We start from the raw sequence: 26466 nt of genomic DNA on the forward strand, positions 1-26466 counted from the left end.
CGAATTCCCCGCGCAGTCGATATTTTCTGAAACTTTACAACCAGATACTATCACAGAATCTTTCCCACTCTAGATTCCTATGATTAATATTGCGAGATGATGGTTTTTGCATTTTCGTAACCTCCGGTCCCGGGAATACTCATGCCCAGTGTCCCCTCGCTTAGTGGTGCTGGGTGTATTGATCAATATTCTATTGCTAACTGGGTACGTATCAGCGGTCTTAGTAGGCGAAATGTGTAATTACTGGTTGTCATAATGAGTCTTTTATGCCAAAGAGTCTGTGGATAAATTCTTGGACAGTGTTAAACAGATTCTGTTCTACGAGCTGGGTGCGGAAACTTCTAGCTAAAGATCCGACGAAAGTTTTTCGAAGTGCGGATGTCCGGGTCGTCGTTGTGAAACAAGATAGCAATGCTTGTTGATCTTGTGAAATGGACAGCTCGTGGCGGAGATGGTGTGCCTAAATAATGAATGATATTTGAGTCTATATAAATCTCTGCTATGACCCTCGATTCAACCTTTACTCCAGCCTGATCCAGCCAGGCCTCAACAGCATAAAACCCTTAATTTTCCAATGGGGTTTGTCCAATAAAAATGCCTCATAATGTCTAGTGTCTCCTTGAACTTCCGCCCAGCAAACCATGGCGCTCCTCTTTGCCTCCGCTCGGCTCTCCATTATTTTGAGCCTCTTGTCCTGCTCCTTTCTGCTCTTCTCATTTTATTTCCGTTCCTTCTTTTTCATCTTTTTTCCCTCCCGCCTTCTCGTCCTCCTGTGCCTGTCTCTCAGCTTGCTCCTTTTCACTATCATTGAATAGAAGATTGTTCCATATGGTCATAGCGGAGCTGTGCATATTGTCTTTAGCCTCGAGGCCGCGACCATATTTCTGTGGGGTTTGATTAGATCTGTCTTGCGTCTTGGAAGAAATTCATCCATATGCTTGTTCTCACTTGGGGAGAATGTATGAGAATTGGAGTGACATACTGATAAATCTCGATCTGGAGGTTGTGCATTATATTTGTAGATAATCTTCTTCGCCGGTAGATAGTTACAAGAATGATTCGGTCTGCCTGTTATGATACGTGGGTTAAACTCATATGGTGGTATATTCTAGGTATATGGTGAAATAAAGAAGATACTAGAAGAGACACTTCCGGGATAGATGGGCTTGAAATGAGAACAGTTTATGTCATGGAAGTTGAAGTTGAACGTAAGGTGAATTGGTTGATAGCTTGGTATTGATCTCAACTTCGGTCGTGAATCACAGTCCTTTTATACAAACAGGAATCTACTTCAGGATAAGCCATGAGAGTCCATGTAGTTCCCAAAATTCAATCTAGAACATGTATGTTGACAGATAATATGCATATTGACAGAGATCGTGGATATTAACAGAGAACATGTACATCGACAGAGAAAATATATATCAGCACAGGAAATGTATATCAACAGCTTTGTCTACAATTCATATCCACAAATCTCTAGCACCGTTGTATAATTGGTAAATCCCCAATACTCACATCGCGTTGAGGGAAGCTCCCTCGTCAAACTCAAAGGATGGTGTGGCCAACAGTTCGAACTTTGCATTTTAACCTAAAATCAACCATGATCGCGCTTTAAAAAGACGAGTGGTGGATTGAAGTTATCTCGATCGTGCTTTTCACATCGCTGCTTGACATGATTTCATTGCTGAGGTGCATAGTGCTTGACAATTAGACGGGCAAGGTTGGATAGGGTCTAATAAGGATCTAGAGTAGCCTTTGAAGTTTGTGAACCGTGTGAAAATACTTGGCTGTTTTCAATTGAGGAAAATGTTAAGTACAGTAAAAGTCAAGCGGAGGGGTTGGGTGGGTTGAGTAGGACCATTTTCCTATTTTTCATCGCTCTGTAAATCAAGCAAGGAAATCGCAAAAGAAATATGACTCTGTTAAAACAATCTGTTTTTTTAACTACCTAGGTAGTTCATCAAGAAATCCAGTATTCGGTATGGACTTGGATTGAAGAGTGAATGAAAACTTCTCAAGTAAAGATCCATCATCATCATCAATGCGATTGAGAGTATAAGAGGGTTTCAAATGGATAATAGAATCCACGGACAGGCAACTTTGATAAAACAGCTTAAGAAGCTGACGATAGAAATTAACCAGGCACTAACCGTGAACTGAATTAAAAGCGGCAAATCATGATCCTGTGAATGATGTCTATGAATGGCGGTGGGACTATAGGCCATTTGATCACAACAGCGATGTTTCCTTCCAATCAATGCAAGTACATATCAAGTCTTCTTGAAACTCATTTACTGGCACTTGGTATGAAGATGGGGGTGGGGAATATCAGGAAGAACGTGGAATTCGGATCTTAACATGGTATCTGCATGTCTGCTCGATTTGATGGGGTTTTGACCGCATTCTATATTTACACCCGAACCTGCGAAGTCGATTGGCAAAAATGTTCAGCCGCTCATTTTCAATTCATGATATATCCTTTATCTTCCTGCATCCTTCTTGGTCAAGTCTGCGTTGTTTCCATTCTTGCTTCCCTCGATGCTTGCCATGAAGTCCCTAGTAGATGTTAGAGCATGCAAATGATATATGGCCATAGAATCAAAGGATCCTTTCATTGAACCTACTTAATGTATTTCTCCTCATCTGGACTTTTGGCGTTAATTGGTGGAGTTGACTCCTTCTTTGCAGCAGATCCACCACGAGTGGACAAAGTGACGAGTCCAGCCATCGAACCGAGAACTGCCATAGCTAACTAGTATTGCGGTTCTTGTTAGTAATACTCCTTGACTTCTGCTCACTGCGTAGCTTGTTCAATTGCATGCAGGAAAAACCAAAGATTTTGAGTAGAGGACTTCGGAATAGGCCACCTACGTAGTGGGAGCCAACTTGCTTTCCGGCGATTTGGTAGTAAGAAACCATTTTGACGAGTTCGAAGATTTGACTAAATCGATAATTGTTCGAATATGGTTGCGGTGACGGAGTGAAGGTTCGTGATAGTATTGAACCGGTACAGTTTGATTGAATTGGAGCCATACAAATTTCCAAGCTAGGCGATTTAAGCGCCAAGCGCGCACCGAAAGTTTCCGAGATGCCGACGTTGTCTTTCCGTCCCGCGTTGAGGGACAGAACAAAGCAAGGAGGCGAGCGAAAGGGCTCCGCTTCCAGCTTTCCACTCCACCTTTTAGCGTCTGAGAATTAGAGGAGTACCAGGAACAATCAATCCCCCACTCGTTGGCATCGTCATTTCCCCATGCCAGGACCGGACGAGAACACCGGTTAATACTTGACGAGTTCTTCCGTCCGAGGTCATAGAAAAGGAATGCGACAAGAGACACTGAATATATCAAACATACAACGTATCTTTTTTCACAATTAAAACAGCTAATCCGATCTTCGAAACATCTTGGTACACTATTTACTGTTCACTAGTTTTCTACTTCAACATCTTCAGTACAAAAACAAAAAATGGCTGGAAAGGATAACAATAACTCTCGAGGTCCTCCCCCGACTGGTCTACCGGACGTGGAAAAGCTTCCTGAAGGAATGCAAAGAATCGTAGACAAAGCAGATAAGGAGGATAACTTCTACGATGAGCTTTATGATGGATAGTATGTATCCATGCGACTCTTGTCTTAGCTAGCCTCTTGAACTCGAGATTCACATAGACTCATCAAGCACAATTTTTACTCACAGAATGCTAATTGGGATACAGTGCTCCTCAGACCACCGAAAGCAATATTAGATATGCGGCATATGCTACTCGCATACGAACAGGTCAGTTTTTTCATGCAGCATGTTCTAGAATTTTAGCTAAGATCTCTGATAGCCCTATTATCTGCGCAACGATACGTAGCTTATACATCAGATATCGGGGAGTCTTTTCGACCGGTAGCTCATCCAAATTGGGTTCGAGCAGCTTATGGCGTTTCGTGGGCCTATCTTATTGGCGATGTCACACACGAGGGATACAAGGCATACTGTAGGAATCAGGAGGTTTTGCATCCGGAGCTTCCGCGAGAAGCAATGCACGATCGATACAATGATGCAAAGACGGATCTTAAGATAGCCGCCAATGAGAACGGGGTGTCACTGAAACCTCGTCAAGTTGCGCCATTGGATGATTATAGGACTGTAATGGCACAGCGTGCCCTCTTTCAAGGAATTGCTTCTATGGGTAGGTGCATTGATTTTTTTTTCACATTCATGCCGACATTGATGTCAAAAGAGTTCCACCAAGAGCCCATCACTGACGTGATCAGGTTTACCCGCCTTCACCATTCATTCCATTGTGCGATATTCCGGTAAATATATGAAGAATGTCAAGAATGTAAGGATTAGAACATGGGGCCCCATAGGTCTGGGACTGGCTGCTGTACCCGCTTTACCTTTCTTGTTTGACAAGCCTGTCGAGGAAGCTGTTGAATTTGTATTCCATAAAGGCTTCGAGACCTTCGGCGGTAAACCTGCCGTAGGTAACGCACCTGTCACGGGTCGGGAACATTTGTTAGAGCGACCCGAGAAGTCGAAGAAAGAAAAAGAATTGTGACGAATAGCTACTTTTAAAATTTGGAGCATGGCGTTTAGGAGACATTCATCTCTATTGGTATTGGGTCAGCAAAATATCAGTTCCATTTCGAGTTACGATGATTTGTTTTTCCGTTATTTTGAGGTTCTCACACGCAAAAAGTTGGTCATACTCAAGTATACTTCTATTTCCAAAGAGTGGCACAAGAGGTTTTCCTAATTTCATGATTCCCAATTCCATTAAATTCCGTCTTCATTTACGAAACAGGATCGACATATTCTACACCGAGTGGCTGTATTCTCTCAGCTTCTTCAATATCCAACGACCCAATTTGTATTCCGAAGTTGGTTCACAACACCATTCTTCTTGCCTACTTGAAATCTGAATGGTAGACAGACTGATTTTCAACCTTTCTAATTGGGATTGTCACGCTATAGAAATTTGAGACATAGTAAGAGTTGTGGCCCCGGCTTATCGCACACCACCTTATTTCGTGACAAAACCCCCCCAAAAAGTCGTTTTCTCATATAAACTAATTTTTTTTATAATTCATTCAATAATTGAAAAAGTAAATTGAAACTTAAATTTATAGAAGATTATTATATTTTGAATCTTAAAAATAAAATAGATTATTTTTAATCATTTTTTTGATAGAATTGTAGGTTTTTAAAGTTGAAGTTTTTGAAAATTTATTATATGTAACACTTTTCTCATACAGATATCAGAGTGAATACTAAGTCGGGTACCCTACTTTCTGGCCACCCCTGTTTTGGGCCACCCTTTTACACCAAAAATCAGTTTTTAGACCTATTAATATCTCTATCAATATTTGGTATAATTTGATGAAAATTTATTCATATATAATTTAGATCGATTTAAGCTTATTCTAAAATTTTTAGATTTTTAGGATTTTTCTGGATTGAGAGCTAGAGCTTCGAAATATCGATTTTCAAATTTGTATGGAAATCACATACAAATTTAGAACTTTTATAAAATCTTTAATAACTTTTTAACAACAATTATTAAAAGAAAACTATATATATTTCTGAGATATTTGAGCTTGAATCTATATAGAAATTCAAAAAAAAATTCAAAAAAATTAACAGATATAGAGATATAGTATACGGTGAGTTTAGAGTAGTATAAATAATCCCTGTCATTTTGAGGGTACCCCTTTAAATATTTATTTATGAGAAATTTTCTATTTTTTCTGAATCTGTTATATGAAATATATTATAAAGTGATAGCAAAATTTTACAATATATTTTTAGCAATTTTTATTCGAAAGTTATTAAAGATTTTATAAAAGTTTCAAATTTGTATGTGATTCCCATACAAATTTAAAAATCGATATTTTGAAGCTCTAGATCTCAATACAGAAAAATCCTAAAAATCTGAAAATTTCAGAATAAGCTTAAATCGATTCAAATTATATATATGTAAATTTTCATTAAATTCTATCTATAAATGAGAGAGTTAAAATTTCCATTTTTGGTGTAAAAAGTGGCCCAAAAGGGGGGTGGCCAGAAAGTGGGGTATCCGACTTATAGCCCCTTCTAGTATGGTTTTACTAGCTTTCTAGTACCTTAAATAGCTTCAATCTTTTATAGGAAATATAATCAAGCTTTTCACTTTTTTCAATATACATTTAACCTCTTTTCTCATACAAAAAAAAAAACGATTTTTTTTGAAAAATTTGAAAAATTCTTATTCTGAAAACCAATAACTTTATTAAAAAAAAAAATAACTAAAAATAATTCATTTGTTTTTTTGAATAATTTCAATGAATATCTATTATAAATCTTGATTTAAATCATTTCATTAGCTTATTCATTTAAATTTTATATAATAGTTAGCTCTTATAAACGATCGATTAGTTCCTAATCGGGGAAAGTAAATGTCCCCGGAAAGCAAATTGTTCCTGTAAGATTTTGATATAGATTTTGTGATTTTTATTAAAAAATATCTGAATTTTATAAATAATATTATGAATTTTAAAGTAATTCAAAAAAAAATCTAATATCATTAGAAAGCTATAATCTTATTGAATATAATTATATAAAAAGTTTAAAAATTATTTAAAAATTGAAGATTGTATACTAAAAATGAACTAGATTTCTAATAAAATTGAATGATTTTGATACATTTTATATCCAAAATCTTACGGGAACAATTTGCTTTCCGGGGACATTTGCTTTCCCCGATTAGGAACTAGTCGGTTGCTTCAAGAACCGATTATTAGTTAAAAAGTTGAATAAATGAAGGGTTTTGCTGTGTTTTCGATTGGTGTGCGATAAGCCGGGGCCTAAACTCTTACATGAATGTGATTCAATTTGATTTCTCTGTAGTGCCTTCATAAATTTCGAAAATGTCTTTTGTTTTTCTGCTTAGCACCAAAAGGGAACAGCATCATGGCGGCCGTAAGATTCAACCAAGACTTGATACAAATGGTCGAGAGTGCCGACATTCCGAAGCCTATGTGCGATGAGTTCAAGAAGATGATCTCAGGAATGAAGTCAGTTCATCTTGACTCAACAATACATTGATATGATCACTAATTCTTGCGGCGTTTAGTTTCAAGGCATGTTTAGCCGATTGTATGCTCAAATTCAAGTTGAACGTACGTCGGCATTTACTCAAATTCAACGACAACTCCATAAACGATGAAGATACTCTTGACGACCTTAGAACTCGTCGAATGGCTGTAGCTAAGACCTTGTTTGGCAAACTTGGTCTGGATACCAGCATCGAGGCTCCCCTATTCTGTACCTGGGGCTGCAACACGTTTATTGGTAAAGACGCCTATATCAACAGGGAGTAAGTCACATATTACTATCCGGCCAAGATTCTGCTAAGTCTGATATGACAGTGTCTCGATTTTTGATAGCGCACCCGTTCAAATTGGCGACCGTGTTCTCATTGGACCCGGTGTCTGTATATGCACCGATACGCATGAACCTGACGCTGTGTCGAGAAAGGAAAGCCAAATGGGGTCTTATGCAAAACCCATAGTTATTGGCGACGATTGCTGGATTGGAGGAAGAGCAGTTATAGTTGCAGGGGTTACTATTGGGAATGGATCGACGGTTGCAGCTGGAGCTGTTGTGACCAAGGATGTTGAAGCAAGTAAGTGTTGTGCCTTTCTTATTTCGCTTTCAGCCTTTCATTTATAATGCGCACTTCAAGCAAGTGCGATAGATCGGGTTGGGAGATCGTTTTGCTTAGATACTAATGCATGTACAGATTGTCTTGTTGGTGGTGTACCTGCCAAGATTATCAGGAGGCTTGATAACGGAGCTATGTTGCCAAAGTAGTATCCTTCGGCTTTGAAACTTTCTTTTCTGTTTGGGCGACATATTCTTTTCGGAATTTAGGGGGGGTGGAGGAGTATTTGAAGTCAGGTAAACCCCAGAATATGTAATATTGTTAGTTGCACCTAGTCTGCACATGTCACTAAATACAATGAAGTTCCCTATACTCACTTGAACTAAGAGCAAGTTCCCAGACTGTATTGTTCTTTTGCTTCTGGTACTTGATGCTCTAGGATCATAAGCAGTCATACAAGTGACCTCGAAATATGGTGCGAACCTTCGGCACAGTCTTAGTACTCGGCATGTTGTTTGCAAATCTTCGATATTTATATTCAAGATATGTTGATTTTGATGTTTCATAGGGTTCCTTGGGTATAGTGATAATGGTGAAAGACTAAAATGAGTGCTCATGACTTCGGTATTATGATGCGTTTAATAGCAATTGTATGTAGAAGTGAATAAAACCGCATTTGTGCACCATTAGTGTGTAAGATCAGCATATCGAACTTGGCTTCGAACACCTTGAGAACTGCGAGTGTGATAATATAACATTGCAATATCACGCCATATCAGAGTATTCATTGTTTGGACTATCATCTAGCTTCTAGGATTTGGAAACTCCGGAATCGAATTCCAATATAATACTTGCGACGATTTGATACTACCTATTTTGGCGCTGAGTTATTCCTATTTCGATCTCTAGTTGGATTAACTCGTCTGGATGCAGTGGTGGAATTTTCCAATCGAGTCTCTTACTCGCCCTTGCTTTTCAAACACTCGACTAGAATTCGGCGATAAATTGCGGTGTCTTGTCAGTGAAAACATTAGGTACTCTCTGTCGAGTAAGACGACGGAGGTTAGCTCTTGAGGCTGTTAGGAGCATAAGCGGTAATGGATCACTGTGTGCATATTATGCTGTATGAGTACAGTATTGTGATACACATGGAACTTGAAAGTTTCGATATTCGAAGGGAGTCTATAGAATATCCAAAATGGCCTGAGAAGGCAAGAAATTTCCTGGTGTCGCAAGATCTGAAAGCGAGTTCAGTACGGAGTACCGCAGCAACTGGATATTTAAGACGGGCATTGCAAACTCAAACTACTCTTGTAAGTTCTCTTTCATGGATACTTGGATCAGATCTACTGCTCTTAGCTGTCATTATTATATGTGTAGAGGGGACTGATCAAAGCTCAGTTCTTGCGCATTCTTCAAATCCCAAGGAAGACAACCTATCATGATTATAAGAAAGATATTTAAAAGCAAATGCCACTCGATTTCGTGTCATTCAATCCATTCCACAGCTTTACAGTCGATACTATGATTTCACGGCTCAGGCACGTACCGTTCATGAATCATGATGTGAAAAGTATGACTCCAAAAACACTCATCGATAGGATCTGTGTATGAGTCGAGCATGATGGGTCTAAAATGACTGCCAACTCGGGATATGAATCACAAATGGGAGCCAAATGTGATCTTATAAGGCTCGAGGATTCCCCTTCCTTTCCTCTTCTTTTCTTATTCCTCATATTCTTCACCACTCGAAAATACATATTGAGACCCGAGAACAATACCTTGCACACTTACAATCATCATTTCGAGTTCAGAATACCCAGCTTCACCAAATATGCAGAGAGATCCAAGACAAGACCGCTCCATGACTTCAATCACCACAGCTGAAAGGTAGGGTGTCCATGATCCGTTCAGACAGCAGTTCTACTTTGCTAATGTTTTTTCAATAGACGTCTGTCGACCGTGAATCCACCCAACGAAATTTCTCCGGAAGCAAGATTTGGTCATGACACCACCTTCAACTCACGCAGTGCCATCGGCGGCATAGTTAGACCTATTACAGTTCGTCCTGGATGCGTAATTGGATCTAACGTACATGTCAAAGCAAATGTCTACCTTAACGACAAGGTAGAACTCGGCAATCACACGAAAGTTGAGGAGAACGTGAGGATTGAAACATCGGTTCTCATTGGTCAAGAAGTGACGATTGGCGAATCAACTTCTATAGGTAAACATTCAAAGATTTATCCTGGAGTGGAGATTGGAGCAAATTGTATTATTGGAGCCAAGGTCTACATCGAAGCTGGCGTAGTCATAGAGGATGGAGTACAAATTGGAGATGGAACAGGAATTGGCAGAGGTTCGCGGATTTTAAATACAGCGACGATCGGTCGAGGAGTTTTGATTAAGGGGGGCGTTAAAGTTGGAGAACATGCAATAATTGGACATAAAGCTTCCATACTCAATAATGCTGATGTGAAGACAAGAGTACAGATAGGTAAAGGGGTCATCATTCAAGAGGGTATGTTAGTCCGTGCGAATATCCCTGATGTTCGGGGTCCAAATTAGTATAGCGAGCATGAAAACATACTTGCTACTGTACTTTTCGGCCTCGTTATTCCATAGCTAGACATACATTAATAAACTTGCGTAGATGTTCAAACATATGGTCTACTTTCGGTGATTGAAAATTTCAAAGTGATACGAATTCATGAATCACCTAATAAAAGTGGACTTCTGATATTGGTTTCCTGGAGTAGCTTAGTTACATGCATCACGAAAGCTTCCACTCGTGGTTTCCTAAGATGACTGCAAAGCTCAAACTTTTGACTATGATAGTATAAACCTTCGTTCCTTGGGATGAGTAACGTGCACATACGACAAGTATGGAAGCGCCTGCTCATTGCGCAGAGTGCCCAACGTTCCAGATCGGCAGACTAAATCAAAGTCCTCAGTGTTTTACAACGGTATTATATGCAAAGCGAATGTATTATCTCCAACCATGTGAATGATCTCACTGAATTCAAAAAATTAAAGTATCTTTCTGATAAACTGCATTTCAGACTAATGGGGAGCCTGCACTTGTGGTTTCTTGAAACGTCTTCAAATCATATTAATCGAGAAGTTTCGGTTGTGGCTTCTTGAATGAGTGAAAATCACAAAATCAAATCAATAACTCGATCTCCCTTTCCCAAAATGATAATCCACTGGCATTAAAGTCATGGATGATATATAAATATTCTTCAACCATTCATAGAAAGACAAAAACAGTATTCGTATCAATAGGAAAATCAACAATGGCACATTTACCACCGAATATCAATTTTGACAGCCATGAGCGGGAAGCTATGGCTAATTTCGTCGGCCAAAACGTCTATTCTACCAGAGCTACCACTTTTGGATACGCGAATCTACAAATTTATAACAGCGAGGCTGCAGCCAGGTTGCGCCTCACCGAAGAAATGTTCACTATACATGACACTGTGGCGGCAGATATAAATTGCTATAGGCTTCATTCATCATTGTAACGTATATCCAATATCCGAAACGAAGGCTCTACTGACAGCTTTACTTGTAGTATCAAGATTAGCGGTAGATTCGGTATCATTATCTGCGAACCTGGTATGATTGGCTCTATGGTTCATCTCAACGCCGTTGATGAAAGGATTATCCTGAAACCCGAGTGTAGAATTGGCAACAATGTTTATATTGGTCCTGGTGTAGTGATTGGACTTAGTGTACATGTCTGCGAAAATGTCCGGATCGTGGGCAGCACAGAGATCAACAGCCATACAAGCGTGGGACAAGGCGTGTCGATGGACTGGAATGTACGCATTGGCGTAAATGTAGTGATTGGACATGATGTCATAATCGGAAAGAATGTTGTAATTGAAGCATCAGCAATTATTGAAATGGGTGTTGTAATTGAGAATGATGTACGCATTGGAGCTTGTGCAAAGATCTTGAGGAATAAGAGAATAAGGGCTGGTACGAGAGTTGAAGAGAATTCTACATACGGCCTTTAAAAATATCTTAAAAGGACTTTTCTCCAGCCGACAATAAGATGGGCACACAGATGCTGGGACTTTGAAGGTTTCTCTTGTCGAGAGAAAAATGCTATTTAGTCAAACTGCGTCGAGGTTCATGAATGTACCCTCTGAAGGCAATAGAATCAGCAAACATCACTTACAAGCCTAGGATCAAGTGACGTTCTTAGACTAAGTAAATCTCATAAATGATCAATAACATCTCACTCTGAAACACAGTCTCTCAAAAGTCCAAAGGTATATTTTTCAAATAATTCTAGAAAAGCTCTGCATATAATTTCATTGTAGCCAACTAAGTTATTTATTCACCCGAGTCAATATGATAAGCGACAAAGACAGGCGCGGACATCTAGTCTGGTTGCGAGGCCCAGCTTTGGATCATCACTCAACAGGAACTTTCCCAAATCAAGTAATTTGTCATGGCCATAAATTCTAGAGAAATTATTTCTGACAGGGTTCAGAATTTCCATGTTGAAGTACACTACAGCATCGATTTCTCGCGAAATGGGGGAATTTAAAGTGAAGCGCGTAAGACATAATTCAAGTGTCTAGATTGCGACTTCGCAACCAAATATTCATCCATCATTGATTATTGTTTTCATAGAAGCAACACATAGAAACCCCTCATAATTATTTATACATTGAGAATTAGGGAGAGGAAAAGATCTGGAGTATGTAAGAAGGAACAGATTAGATTAAATTAGACTCTCAAAATTTCCATTAGATTACCGAACAACGCCTAGCACCTAAAACAAAACGCCAGCTCAACTACTACAACCTTCTACCCTGTTTTTGTCGCCAGAAGTTTCTTCTTCAATTCTGGTATACTCCATCGTGAGGGTAGCAACAAATCCTTTTACTTATTAGTATCATCAATCAACCAGAAGATTCGATACGTACCCAAATAGTATGCCACAAGAAGGTCGAGACGAACCAAACCACCCAAGCATCTCCACCAGCCCATTGATGTGTCTGTGGATGCTTTTTCAAAGCGTTCTTCACTACTTTATTGGCATAAACATCGACATCCACTGCATTGCTCAATACGGCATGTCCTGCCGCAGCCGATTCAACTATATCTCTCGCCGGGGCATATGGCGAGTTATCTGGTAATTTGACCGATGGTTGATTGTCGAAAAAGTTGGTTTTTACCACACCAGTCATTACAAGAATGGCTTTAACACCGAGAGGTTCGAGTTCAAGACGAAGCTGATCAGTAATTAAGTTTACTGCTGCTTTACTTGCATTGTAATATCCTTGCCAATATCCAGGGCTAACGCCAGCGATTGAGCCGATGTTAATAACTGTCCCTTTGGAGGAAATAAGAAGTGGCGAGAATGCCTGTGTCACTGCTACGAGAGCGAAGACATTGATGTCGAACATCCTTTGAGCAACTGATACTTCAGAATCTAGAAGTGGCATGGCGTAACCTAAATTTTGTCAGCTTTATTTTGAGATGCTGGTCTAGCCATGTGATCTCTTCAAACATACCAGCACCGGAATTGTTCACAAGGAAATCCAATTTCCCTCCAGATTTTGATGCTACTGCATCAACAGCCTCCTTGATAGATGTTGAATCTGTGACATCTAGTGAAAGAGTCTCAAGTCCTAACTTCTTAAGATGTTCGATTTTAGCAAGATTTCGAGCTGTAGCAAAAACTCGAAGACCTTGGCGATGAAAGGATTTTGCAAGAGCATCTCCAATACCACCCTCACTGCAGCCAGTGATCAAAACTGTTTTGGGGGCCATTTTGTTGTATGAATATGCGGATAGATGTGATGTTTGAAATTTCAATGAAGCTGCCTTTGTGTTGCCTGGATATATATAGACTGCAAACGGAAGATGAATGTTATGAGATGATTGATTGATTTGAGAAGAAATCTAACGAACTACTTTATTTATATAATTTCTCAAGATTTTAACCAACTGCTCGGATTCAACTTGAATTCCATTGTCTCCCTTCTAAACTGTACACAAATTACCATATTGGTAATTCGGCAACAAAGTTGCTCCGCACCGTGAAGTTACCCACATTTCTGCTTGCACAACAATGAGGTTGTAAAATGAACGGACTTTGAATTGACTTTTCGGTATATGGAATGATTACTAATCAAGCCGAAACTAGCGATTGGACTTTTGGACATTAATCAAAATGATCATGGCGGCAACTGGATCATGTGACAATAGTAGAGCAGCCTTAATGATTGTTAGAAAGGGTTGAATTGAGAATTGACAATGATTGCGGATTTGCAACCTTTCCAAGGTTGTTCTTGCAAATAACAGAGATTAATGCATGTGGCTTGTTTAATTTGAAATGGACCTCGATGCCCAGGTGGTGATGATCGTCAGCCCATGAAATGAAATCTTTCTGGCCTCAGGCATGATTTTCACCTCTAGCGCCGAAATACCACTTTACGCGTCCAAACGCGTCTCACCACTATTTTCCATTTCACTTTAATTTCACACAACTTTTTGGAACAACAATACAAATTCTTCGCATCAATTATCGAATTCTCCCAACTTAGTAAGAATCAAGATGTCACCATCACTTGAAGAAGAACTCTCTACTCTTCCTCGCGAAGTTCCTACTACAAAGGAATCTACAGAACCAAATCCATCTCCAAATTCAACTTCTACTCCCAAGAAACATGAAGAATATCAATATCTAGACTTGATCCGCGAGATTTTAGAGACCGGCGAACATCGTCCTGACCGGTAAGTTCTAATTTTTACTTCTCACACTCATTATAACTCTCAGAAGACACATAATTGACGAAATAACCAAATAGAACAGGAACTGGCACCATCTCCCTCTTCGCCCCCGCACCTTTGAAGTTCTCCCTCACATCCCCTACAGGAGCCCCCATTCTTCCTCTCCTCACAACAAAACGCGTATTCCTCCGCGCCGTCCTAACCGAACTCCTCTGGTTCATATCCGGTTTCACTTCTTCTCTACCCCTCTCCGCTGCCGGAATAAAAATTTGGGATGGCAATGGATCCCGTGCATACCTTGACTCCATTGGTCTTTCTCACCGTGCCGAAGGAGACTTGGGTCCCGTCTATGGATTTCAATGGCGTCATTTCGGCGCTAAATATATTGATGCCGAGACAGATTATACAGGACAAGGTGTTGATCAATTAGCAGAAATTGTATGGAAGCTCAAGAATAATCCATGGGATAGGAGAATCATTTTGAGTGCATGGAATGTGGCAGATATAAAGTTGATGGCATTACCACCTTGTCATATGTTTGCGCAATTTTATGTTTCCTTCCCGAAAAGTTCTACAACATCTTCAACTTCCGAACCGAATACAAACCCCTCAACCCCAGAATCGAAACCTAAAGGCATTCTTCATTGCCAGCTCTACCAACGTTCCTGTGATATGGGACTTGGTGTTCCGTTTAACATCGCTTCTTACGCTCTTTTAACACATATACTTGCTCATGCATGCGATCTTACACCCGGTACATTTACACACACAATGGGAGATGCACATGTTTATGTTGATCATGTCGATGCATTAAAAGTACAACTTGAGCGAGAACCCAGAGAATTTCCTGAATTAGGCATTTTGAGGGAGGATCAAGGTAGTGGAGTTGTAGATGGATGGAAGCCAGAGGAATTTGAGGTTAGAGGTTATAAACCACATGGGAAGATTGATATGAAGATGAGTGTTTAAGGGTTGGGAATGGAGTTTTTGGAAAGAGGAGAATGGAATTTGGGATCAGGAGGTGAGGTGAGGTGATAAATGGAGATTTAATTGTGTATAGATAGATATTAGATGAGTATGAATTATTGAGTTATGGTATTCATGAGGCATGATTATAAAACGAAGGTATCATGTATTGAGCCTTCAAGCTCAGAGTTATATACTATATATATTGTTGCATCAATAAAGAATTACTTGCAGATACAACAAAATAATTCGAATAAGAAATTCTGCCCCCCTCTCCCAATTCATCATCTCATAATTATTTACCTACCCTAGCTACACCCCCTCCTTCACTGACCAAAAGAACAAAAACCCTCTCCAGCCCCCATCCCCAATCACCCACCCACAAAAAGCAAAAAAGTGATCTCTACGGGCCTAATCCGGTTTCGAACCGGAGACCTCTTACAATTTGAATTCATTGAACCCAAAGCAAGAATTCTACCACTGAACTATCAGGCCTTTCTTATATACACAGATGTCAAACTTTCATAATATAACCCAAGATTGCAAAAACTAAAATTTCTGCAAGAGATAGTGGAGAAGTTCTTTCCTTTTTTTTTTCGGGTAATGGGTGGAGACGTGGGAGGGGTCTGTTTTGGTGTGGTTGGTAAGCGAGCGGGATAGGGGAAATTTGGGTACCTACACGGCTCAGTAATGAGTATCTTTAACAATTGATGGGAGAATTTGGATTTTGGGTTGTTTTTGTAAATGGGAGTTTGAATCTTTGGATCTGAGGATCTGTGGATGAAATGGTTATAGATAAGATTATATCTCACTCACATTTGTATTATTGAAGAAATAGCTTTACTATCGCTCATTACTATAGCTTTAATATAGTATATACAGCATTAAATTCTATTCATCAACGAGTCTCCAGATTCATATTTACCTCTTTATATACATCTCACAGAGGAGATTCGAATTCCAAATACAATTGTAGAAATTCCTTTCGAATCTTCGAATGTCTAATTCGATGAATTTTTAATCGGTATATATAGTCAGTGAATACGTACCTATCTACATACTCAGTAAACAGTATTTAAATAATTTATTACTCTAGATTTTTTTCAACGTAATATAAGTAGTAAATTATCAACTCCCCCCTCTCATCCCCTCTCTTCATCTATAAACATAAAGTTAAACAGACAAGAAATCCAGAGCCAACGTACTCCAGCTTCTCTAAGTCTCATTAAGCCTAAGCATAAACTCACCTCTTACCTCACCTCACCCGACCTTACAATTTACAATTTCAACTTTTACTTAATATACTCATACACATACTCATATATAAATCCAAATAGTATCAACACCGTCCTCTTTTAACTATATCAACACTCTCATAAAATTGTAGAATTTCCAAGATAGGTAAATATAGAGTAGCTATATTTTAATGTAGGAACGGGCTCATTTTTCTAACTCATTTTTCTCCCGCTCTTTTTTTTTATATAAGTTATAGAAAATTCCTACATAAAAATATAGTAAGTATAAACTTATTTTGTTAACATGTAATATCTTCTATATTTTTTGAATTTAGAATTAGATTACTTTCTATATATATACATATAATAAACACATACAATTCCATTTCATCGCTCATCACCTATTGTTTATTTCCAAACCATTTCAATCTAAATAGCTAGCTCATTATATCTACATCTACATCTGCATACATAATCTCAATCCCACCCATTCAAATTTCAAAAAGTAACAAAGTGACATAAACTTTAAATCCTACAGATAACAAATTTGATTTATATATCTATCCAAGATAAAAGATTCTTTACATCTCTCTCGATGACTTCATTTGTTCATCTTCTCATAATATCACATTATCCAACAACCTCACCTATATTTAAACTCTTTCCCTCCTTTCTCCTCTCCTCTTTTCTCCCCCTTTTTCTCCTCCTCTCTTTCCCTTCTTTCGTAGAGATTACTCTACATTATACAATATAACATAATTCCAACCACAAGTTCCCTAGTAAATACCATATACCATCGCATATCAAGTATTCCAGTACATCCATCCATCCACCCATTTATATTTCCCTCTTTTCTCCCCCTCTCTCATCAACCATCAACCTCCTCATAATCCTCCCATTCCATTCCAAATTCCCAGTTTCTCAATCAACCAGCCCACTAAATGATCAGTCAATCAGAAAAATCCATAACTAATAAATCATCCTACACCCCAAGAATATCATAACACAGCCTCATCCTATTCCACCATCCCATCCTTCTGCGTTTCCTATCCGAAATAAAAATCTTTATCATCCGTCTATCTCTCCATCTCCCCATCTCCTCATCTCTCCATCTCTTTATTCATTTACTAACCCAAACAATCTCCAAACACCATCTAAATATTATACATCCCCACCAAAAACACATCAATATATCAATATTCATTCCTCTCCCTCTCAAATTCACATTCACATTCACATTTATATTTCCCTTATATACACATACATATATACATACATATAAACAATACTGAATTCAATCATATAAAAACATTTAAACTAATATTATTCATTTGTTATATAAATATTCATATTTAAGTATATTCAAGTATATTCAAGTATACTTTTACTCTCTTATTCTTTCACTCTCTTATTCTCTCACCCCCTCACTCCCTCATCTCTCTACAATACCACTCTTCACTCCACCACTCCCTCACTCCCTCATCCCTCTACAATACTACACTCACAAGATTCTAATCATCGCTCCATCCCTCCATCCCTCCATCCTTCCATCCCCCATCCCTCTATTCCCTTCCATTTCCATCCCTATTCCACACACACTGAAAGTGGGGGAGAGAGAGAGAGAGAAGCCGCATATCCACATCCACATCCACATCTACATTCACATCTACATTCACATCTACATTCACATCTACATTCACATCTACATTCACATCTACATTCACATCTATACTCAAATCTATACTCAAATCTATACTCAAATCTATACTCAAATCTATACTCAAATCTATACTCAAATCTATACTCAAATCTACATTCAAATCTATACTCAAATCCATACTCAAATCCACAAATCAATCTCCAACCTCCAACCTCCAACCTCCAACCTCCAACCTCCAACCTCCAACCTCCAACCTCCAACCTCCAACCTCCAATCTCCAATCTCCAACCTCCAAAACCCATATATTTATTCATTCAACTACCTAACTACCTAACTACCTAACTACCCAACTACCCAACTACCCAACTACCCAACTACCTAGATACCCATAAAAAAAATAGTATAATATAGAATAATATAGAAAACGAAAAAAACAAAAAACATAAAAGTAAAATTCTCAAACCCAATCTAACCCATCTCATCCCCTCCCCTCTCACTCATCCCACCCCACCCTATCAACTTCCCAATTCCCAATTCCCATTTCCCAATTCCCCAAAACCATTCAAAAAACCCCAACATCCATCCCTCTCCAACATTTATCAGCACCAGCAGCAGCACCAGCAGCAGCACCCGTACCCAAAAATTAATCTTTCCCCTCCCCTCTCCAACAATCCTCTACCGACGAGTAGCACACCACACCATAGAAAAGTAGCTGCACGTACCTAGGTATATAACACCAAACCTCAACAAATTCCGCGTTCAAAACTGGATGAGCTAGACGAGCTGTGTGAAATAGGTATTTTCAGATTTAATCATACATATCCAACCAATCATGCGAACCGATGACCCAAAAAGCATACCTAGCTACCTAGCTAATAAATAATAAGCAAACCATCTCAAATCCACCCATCACTCCTCCCAAAAAACAGGTCCACATTCCCATCATCCCACATCACACATCACACAAAATCCCCCTCCCACATAATCCCCCATTCATAAATGCTCAAACCACAACATGCATACTCATATGTTCCACCGCATCCTTAATACTCCTCATCCATCTCTGATTAATACAATACGGACACCGAATCGGTGGTTCCCCAACTTGCATCAACGAATTTTCATTCGCTTCCGGGATTGCCGGCGTGACCATTCGCGGTGCGGTATGCAGTATGAATGATTGTTGAGGACTTCCACTACTACCCGCTCGATTGGCATTCGGAGGTATGGGTGTTTCGACTCTATTTGCGTTTTGATTTGTAGGCGCTCCGCTATTCATGGGTGCGTTCACCTTGTTGGTCGTCGCATTTCCATGATTGTTCATATCGGAGAAGAGAACTTGGTTTTGCGGTATGTTATTGTTTCCTTGCATACCATTGCCATTATTTTCACTTCCCCCCCCACTGCCACTTCCAGATCCATTTCCAGAAACCGTACCATCACTTCCTAATCCATCGCCTTGTCCTCCACTGCTTTCATCTCTACTACCTGCTTTCTTCAAAATTTCCGTCTTTGCTCTTCTACATTGCTGTAAATGTACTTCAGCTCCAAATTCCCTCATCATGCGATCTCGAATTTCCACCGGTGCCGTATCTTTCGTAATCGTCATTAATTTTGGTAAAATTCCCATAAGAAATGGCAATCGACTGGCGCTATTCCTCTGCACTTTCGGTAAAACAGGTAGAACTTGACCTGAAATTGCCATTCCGTTACTTCCCCCATTATGTTGTTCAATAACTCTCGCTCCGGGAATGATATGACCATTGTCCCCTTCTCCAGTTCTAACCACCATACCAGGTGGTATCCCCATCCCAACTCCTCCCATCCCTCCATTTCCATTCTGTCCCATCCCCACCGACATCCCCCCAACATTCCCATCCCATCCCCCGTTAACCTGTCCCCTCCCTACTCCCCCCGCACCTGGATGTCCAACACTAACCAAATCATCCAAACAAGTATGTCTCTCCCTCAACACCGTAACCCTAGCCAACGGTTCTCTCCCTCCCCTCCTCTCCCAATTACACCTCACCACAAAAGGACATCCCGGATCCCTCTTACATCCCACCCTCACCCTCCCCGTATCACTTTTCAAAATCCTCGGTTCGAAATGTGCTTCAATCGCCCAAGCATGCAGCGCTTCTTTAAAGGCTTTCAAAGAAGGAAATTCCTGTCGTAGTTGTAAAGGTGGCATTTGTGATATCAAGACAATGCTTCCGATCTTGCGCTGAATCGTATACAAAACTCGAGAGCCAGATCCAATTTAAACCACACTCCTCAAAATTCCTATCCCGATCACGTATTCCCCCGTATTCCCACCAATTGCTTATCTTCCAATCACCCCAATTGAACCCACAAATCGCGATTCAAGCCCCTTCGCGTTATCCCCAAACGCAAAATATCACTCTATAGTAGCTATCTACCCACCCAGTACCCTCAATCGCAAACCCCTCTCCGAAGCTTCCTCCAAAACAATTCTCCACGATTTCAGAAACTCTCACGGCCAGCCAAAACTAAAAAGTCGCAAATAAATCCAGCGTCCACAGGGTATTCTCTAGCGTTACCGTTGCCGATGCCTCACTATGCGCCGTGGAGATCAAATCCAAATCCAAGTCCAAGTGCGACGTCAAGTTCAGGTTCAAGCTCAAGCTTATCCAAGTACAAATAAACCCACCCCTCGCATCAATCAATCAATCAATCAATCAATCAAGAAATCCACAAATCTCCCCAAGCAACCAAAATCTCCCTAACAATTCCAATTCCAATTCCCAAAAAACCCCAATCCCAACAATCAATCAATCATTCAATCAAGAAAATCGCATCCACTCGCAAACAACCTTATACTTCGTCTTATACTTCGTCTTCGTCTTCTACTTCGTCTTCGTCTTCCCGTCTCCTCCGTTCCGTCTCATTCGTCGTCCGTCTCGAATCACGAATCTCGATAGATCGCTACCCAAGCAAGCAAAGCTCCGTGGAGAAAAAGTTAAAAGTTAAAATACCTAAATAACTTAAAAATTCGGGGTAGTGAAGATGAGAGAAGAGGGGTGCGTGTGTGTTTGGGGGTTTCCAGGTTGGAGGATAGGATAGGATAGGATCGGATAGGTAGGTAATCCTCGGAAGAAAGATAAAAAGTGGCCCCATCATTCATTCATTCATCTCTTAGGTAAGAAATTTCGCAGGGGTGCTGTGTCACGGCGCCAACTACATGTTCTGTAGTTGCCTTCGTGCCTTAGGCATAGACTACTAGCGTGCCCTACTTCTTATAAGTAGAGCCTCACTCTTCCATAGCCACCCTTATGGTATAATATAAGTCTTTACCCGTACCATGACAGCTGTGACTTGGATTATGATTTCGTAGGGATCACCAGGGCGAATTAGGTATATAATTTGGGGGTCGATTATATAATTTTATATTATAATGCTTTTTGAGGTATATAAAATATTATACTAAGTTTATACATGTATTTTTTGGATTAATAAAATTATTAGGATGAATAAAAGTAGGTCGTTTTTGAAAAAAGTTTTTGATGGGTTTTAATTTTCAATTTAGTATATAATTAGATTTAAAAGCTAGGTATTAATTATATTCTAATTATCGTATGTGATTTATATATTAATTATCTTTTTTTTCAAAATAACTTCAAAATAACTTTGTTCAGGATTTTATAGGATTTTATAGGATTTCATAGGATTTTATAGGATTTTATAGGATTTTATAGGATTTTATAGGATTTTATAGGATTTTATAGGATTTTATAGGATTTTATAGGATTTTATAGGATTTTATAGGATTTTATAGGATTTTATAGGATTTTATAGGATTTTATAGGATTTTATAGGATTTTATAGGATTTTATAATTAATTATATATATAATACAATTGATTAATATTATATATTATATTTGATTGATTGAGCAATATACAATATTATATATCATTAAATCGCCTAACCCTAATTGTAATGGATTTATCCGGGTAGGTAGGTCATTTGGGGGAGTACGACATATCGTACGTACACCAGTGGTATGTATATATGTATGTATGTAATGTATCAGCTGGCTTGTGAATGTGGAAAGCTCACCGGATGATTAGGGAGCTTTTTACTTGTTAGAGTAGATAATAGCAATGAATCAACTAAGTGTAATGTAGCACAAAGACTTTTCATTAATTCTTCTAAACTATGAAAATTCTACAATTTATAATTATACGCGAGTTGGTGTCGGTTTGAAGTAGCCTTGCAGGGACTACTTATATACCCTCGCCAGCTCTTATACAGATTGATTATAACAAAACCCCTTATATTATACGTTGTATCCCGAGATATATATATTTACTTCCCGAATTCGATTGATATAATACAAGAGAATGGGGCGCCAAATGATTGCGTCCGGGCTGTATCCCAAAAGAAAACAAGAATGTTATAAAGCTACAAACAATCAATAAACAACATTCTAATACGTTCATTACCCTTACTAATAGATTACTAGAGGCTCTATAAGTTCCCTCTAATTTCTCAAATTCTTTTTTCTTTTAATAAATTATTCCTTATTATCCCTTCACTTATTCTTATCTTATTATAACTGCTTCTCAATCTATCAGTCCCTAAGTGATTGCAGCTCGATCTATAGTAGGTCTTATTAGATTAATTATTTCTATATACCTTTATTACTTTAAATATATTGTATTCTTTATCTAAAAAGATTTTTGTTATTATAATAAAGATCCTTATACTAAGTGTAACTATTGTTACATCTAAAAAAAGATCTATCAGCCGATACCTTCCCAATACATTCCCGATATCAACTTACTATATCAGACCCAAACTTTTTAACAAACAACTCCTATTGATAGTCAAAATAAAGAGAACATCGAGATTATAATAATACATCGAAATAAATATTATATCAGAAGTATAAAAACCTTTTTGCAAAAAGAAGATAAATAGAATAATACTAAAAAACTAAAATTATTCGAAACATTATCTTTACTTATTATAAAGAAATTGAATCGAATAGATAATCTTATAAAGCATTTTGTGAACTCTTATTAAGCTATCATCAGTTACCCTTTATTTCCTTATAATAATGCTTAACTAACTTCTTGAATTCTAGAGTAATTTGTTTATATTAAATATCATTATTCCGGGCTTTATTATGAGATTAATAATTGTAGTAGATTCGGATAATAAAGGTGATTTTATAGCTCCAGTTGTTCATTTCTATACTATCAACGCCTCTGCCCCGCTTTTTGCTCCTTTAGGAGGTAAAATTCCGGGTACTGTGAATATACTAGCTGATTTGAAGAGTTACAGACCCCCTCATACCAATACTCAATTATTATTTCATTCTTATTTCTGTATTCGTTTTTTTATATTTAAAAAGGATTGTTTTAAATATTCTGATAAATTCCTTTCTGATCTTAATAATAATAAAAAGAATAACCCTTTTCTTTATCAAATTACTAATACCTCTTAATATTCTAATGTTCCCCATATTTCTAAAAGTAACCTCAATATTACTACCCTTTAAGCGAAAAAGCGTATTATCGAAGATTCGATAACTTCTACCCATTGATTTGCTATTGGAATCTCGACTGTCTAAATTTGTAAAGCTTTTTATATAGCTTTGAAACAAAAGGCAGTATTGATTACTATTAATTCCCCTTTTGATTCTCAATATCGAAATATTAATATTATACCAAAGATTAAAGCTTCTTGTATAAATTATTCTATTTATATCGAAAAGTTTAATATTATTATAAGTTCTTCTAAAAATATTCAATCCTATAAATATTTATAGATTATTAATAACCAGTCGATAAAGGCTCGAATGTTTAATAAGGCTTTTATAAAAATGAAAAAGAAGGAAAATATAGATAAGGATAAAGTGAATATGCTTTTAATAAATAAAAGTAAGCAAAGTGATAATGATATAGATAATATTATTTTTAGAATTCTTTTTTCTATATCAAATCTTTTTAATATATAAAGTAAAAGAATTAATTCTTGTTATAGAATCCTTTCAATATACTAATATAGCAATACCTTTATAATAGCATCCTTATATTAATTAAAAGTATATTTTTGCTAGGAATAAGGCTTTATAAAAGGAATAGCAACAATCTTATTAACCAAATATCAATAAAGATTTAGATAATATTGATCCTGATACTCATAAATTGAAGCCTGAAGTATTCCAGAAATATTAGAATGAGTTAATACACTTAATAGTAGTATATAATATGCCGATAAGTAAAGAATTACATCCTCATTCTTATTAAAATAGAAAAAAGTGGATAGAGAAACATTGCGAATAACTTTGTATTACTAATGGTTTGTTTGTAAATACATAACAGAACCCTATTGTCTTGTAGCTTTTTTTCTTTTTCTTTTTGAATTGTGTATTGATAGTTTTCTTCTTTTATTGTATTTTTTCAATATTTCTTTTATATTATCGAGATCGCAGAGGGCTTCCTATATATCTTCCACTAGTTGATAGTTTTTCTATTGAACTAGGTATTGAATATTTTTACCTCTCTTTTTATATGCTATAATCTTTTCTACTTTGTATTTCAAGTAATTGTTTATTTCTTTTAATAACAGTAAATCAGTAATACCTTGTTGTTTATATTATAGTTTCAGTAAGGAAATATAAAAAACATTGTGAATCTTATAAATAGGTGATAACTTGAGTTTATATATTTAATTATTAGTTTTTATATCTATTATTTGAAAAGGGTTTATAAACCTATCCAAAAACTTCTTTTTAAATCAAAATTACTTGATATTTCAAATGCTTAGCATCACTTTGTTTTTAATATTATATTACTAGGTTATTATGCTATCTATATACTTTGACTTTCAGTTTATAGCTATTTGTTACAATTCTCTCAATTTTTCCCTTTTTTTATTAAGAGAAATAATTCACTTATATACAGTTAATACCCTTCCTATAGCATTAATATCCTCACTGATATAATAGAATATTGATAGGAATCTATATATCACTTGAAATAAGCTTATATTTATTATACTATATTATATAACATTATAAATAAACTTTATAAATAATAATAATAAAGCTTAATCGTTTTATCAATAATTAGAATAACAACTAATATAGTAAATCAGATTCTAATTCTATCACTCCATTTACCCATCAATCTAAAAATAGAATATAATAGATAACTTGTATTATATTCATAAATAAAAAAGAAAACTACTTTAAAACTTACTTATAAACTGTAATCCTCTATTTGATATAATACCTTTTGATATTTCGAAATCTTTAAATATACTCTATATTAATATTTAAACAAATTTCAATAAAGTAATCGTTTTATTAATAAATATATATTAGATAAATTTTATAAATTTATTAATAATTATTAAAACTATATTATATATATACTTGTTCAATTTGAATAGAAATAGATTTGTAATAAAGTTTATAGTTATCTCTTTTCAAGATTTATAAAGAATAAGAAAAATCTATAACTCACTATAAGGCTTATACTTTTTAATAGCAATATATTAGTATATTGTATATATTTTAATATACATTTTTATATCCTTTCTTATTGAAGATCAGAAATATTTAGATCTCAAGATTTCTAAAGTTTTAGAAATACTCTAATATCTATCTATAAAATTATTATAATGGGTTTCCAAAATCTCTATTTTCAAAGTAGAATCTAGCAATATATAGATATTCTCATTATATTTAAAAAGCCTATTAATATTTATTTATTAAGGTAAGATAACTTTAGCGAAATATAGTTTTTAATTCAAATACTCTTTATTTTTTATAAAATCATTATCTATTTGGAAATGCAATAAAGCATTTCTTATTATCTCTAATACTAGCTCGAATACTATTTTGTTTTTTGTTAAAACATAAGCTATTCGATATAATATTGACTATTTGTAACTAATTTCAATTAGTGAATATTTGAGTTTACAGAATAGTAGGCTATATTCTTCTCTTTGTAAGAGATCTATAATGTTATATAGAGATTTTATTTTTTTGATAAAGAAATTTTGAAATAGATTTATAATTATTAATCTATTTTTTAGTTTATTTTGAAGGATCGAAAGTATATCATTTATATTATCCATATCGATAATGTAATCGGGGTAGTGCGATGGCTTATTTGTGGAATTCAATCTTTTAGTTTTATATATTATCTCGAAATCATATAGTCAAAACCTCTGCTT

At 36.8% G+C, this 26466-nt stretch overlaps 8 protein-coding genes across 8 annotated transcripts; 5 read left to right on the top strand and 3 right to left on the bottom strand.

Moving 5' to 3' along the window:
* Nucleotides 1-2483: 2483 nt before the first annotated feature.
* On the bottom strand, nt 2484-3313 carry EAE98_006960 (uncharacterized protein; the record flags this gene model as incomplete). Its single annotated transcript, XM_038954583.1, is given in 4 exon segments — nt 2484-2559; nt 2628-2755; nt 2875-3191; nt 3211-3313. The coding sequence occupies 4 exon segments, from the start codon at nt 3311-3313 to the stop codon at nt 2484-2486; spliced, it is 624 nt and encodes a 207-aa protein (XP_038809263.1).
* A 155-nt stretch (nt 3314-3468) lies between these two features.
* EAE98_006961 (uncharacterized protein) lies at nt 3469-4549 on the top strand (the record flags this gene model as incomplete). Its single annotated transcript, XM_038954584.1, has 4 exons — nt 3469-3611; nt 3716-3777; nt 3830-4177; nt 4263-4549. 4 exons carry the CDS (start codon nt 3469-3471, stop codon nt 4547-4549), a joined length of 840 nt encoding a protein of 279 aa, XP_038809264.1.
* A 27-nt stretch (nt 4550-4576) lies between these two features.
* On the top strand, nt 4577-7980 carry EAE98_006962 (uncharacterized protein; the record flags this gene model as incomplete). The annotated part of the gene is made up of 5 exons (XM_038954585.1): nt 4577-4737; nt 6936-7043; nt 7103-7345; nt 7398-7654; nt 7772-7980. 5 exons carry the CDS (start codon nt 4577-4579, stop codon nt 7840-7842), a joined length of 840 nt encoding a protein of 279 aa, XP_038809265.1. The 3' UTR covers nt 7843-7980.
* A 1487-nt stretch (nt 7981-9467) lies between these two features.
* Nucleotides 9468-10201, top strand: EAE98_006963 (uncharacterized protein; the record flags this gene model as incomplete). The annotated part of the gene is made up of 2 exons (XM_038954586.1): nt 9468-9523; nt 9583-10201. 2 exons carry the CDS (start codon nt 9468-9470, stop codon nt 10199-10201), a joined length of 675 nt encoding a protein of 224 aa, XP_038809266.1.
* A 728-nt stretch (nt 10202-10929) lies between these two features.
* On the top strand, nt 10930-11658 carry EAE98_006964 (uncharacterized protein; the record flags this gene model as incomplete). Its single annotated transcript, XM_038954587.1, has 2 exons — nt 10930-11156; nt 11211-11658. The coding sequence occupies 2 exons, from the start codon at nt 10930-10932 to the stop codon at nt 11656-11658; spliced, it is 675 nt and encodes a 224-aa protein (XP_038809267.1).
* Nucleotides 11659-12460: 802 nt separating this feature from the next.
* On the bottom strand, nt 12461-13429 carry EAE98_006965 (uncharacterized protein; the record flags this gene model as incomplete). Its single annotated transcript, XM_038954588.1, has 3 exons — nt 12461-12532; nt 12580-13109; nt 13171-13429. 3 exons carry the CDS (start codon nt 13427-13429, stop codon nt 12461-12463), a joined length of 861 nt encoding a protein of 286 aa, XP_038809268.1.
* Nucleotides 13430-14216: 787 nt separating this feature from the next.
* On the top strand, nt 14217-15361 carry EAE98_006966 (uncharacterized protein; the record flags this gene model as incomplete). Its single annotated transcript, XM_038954589.1, has 2 exons — nt 14217-14395; nt 14470-15361. 2 exons carry the CDS (start codon nt 14217-14219, stop codon nt 15359-15361), a joined length of 1071 nt encoding a protein of 356 aa, XP_038809269.1.
* A 3895-nt stretch (nt 15362-19256) lies between these two features.
* On the bottom strand, nt 19257-20444 carry EAE98_006967 (uncharacterized protein; the record flags this gene model as incomplete). The annotated part of the gene is made up of 1 exon (XM_038954590.1): nt 19257-20444. One exon carries the CDS (start codon nt 20442-20444, stop codon nt 19257-19259), a length of 1188 nt encoding a protein of 395 aa, XP_038809270.1.
* Nucleotides 20445-26466: the final 6022 nt, after the last annotated feature.

The sequence above is a fragment of the Botrytis deweyae genome (assembly GCF_014898535.1).
Source record: "Botrytis deweyae strain B1 chromosome Unknown BDEW_015, whole genome shotgun sequence".
Classification (NCBI taxonomy): Eukaryota; Fungi; Ascomycota; class Leotiomycetes; order Helotiales; family Sclerotiniaceae; genus Botrytis; species Botrytis deweyae.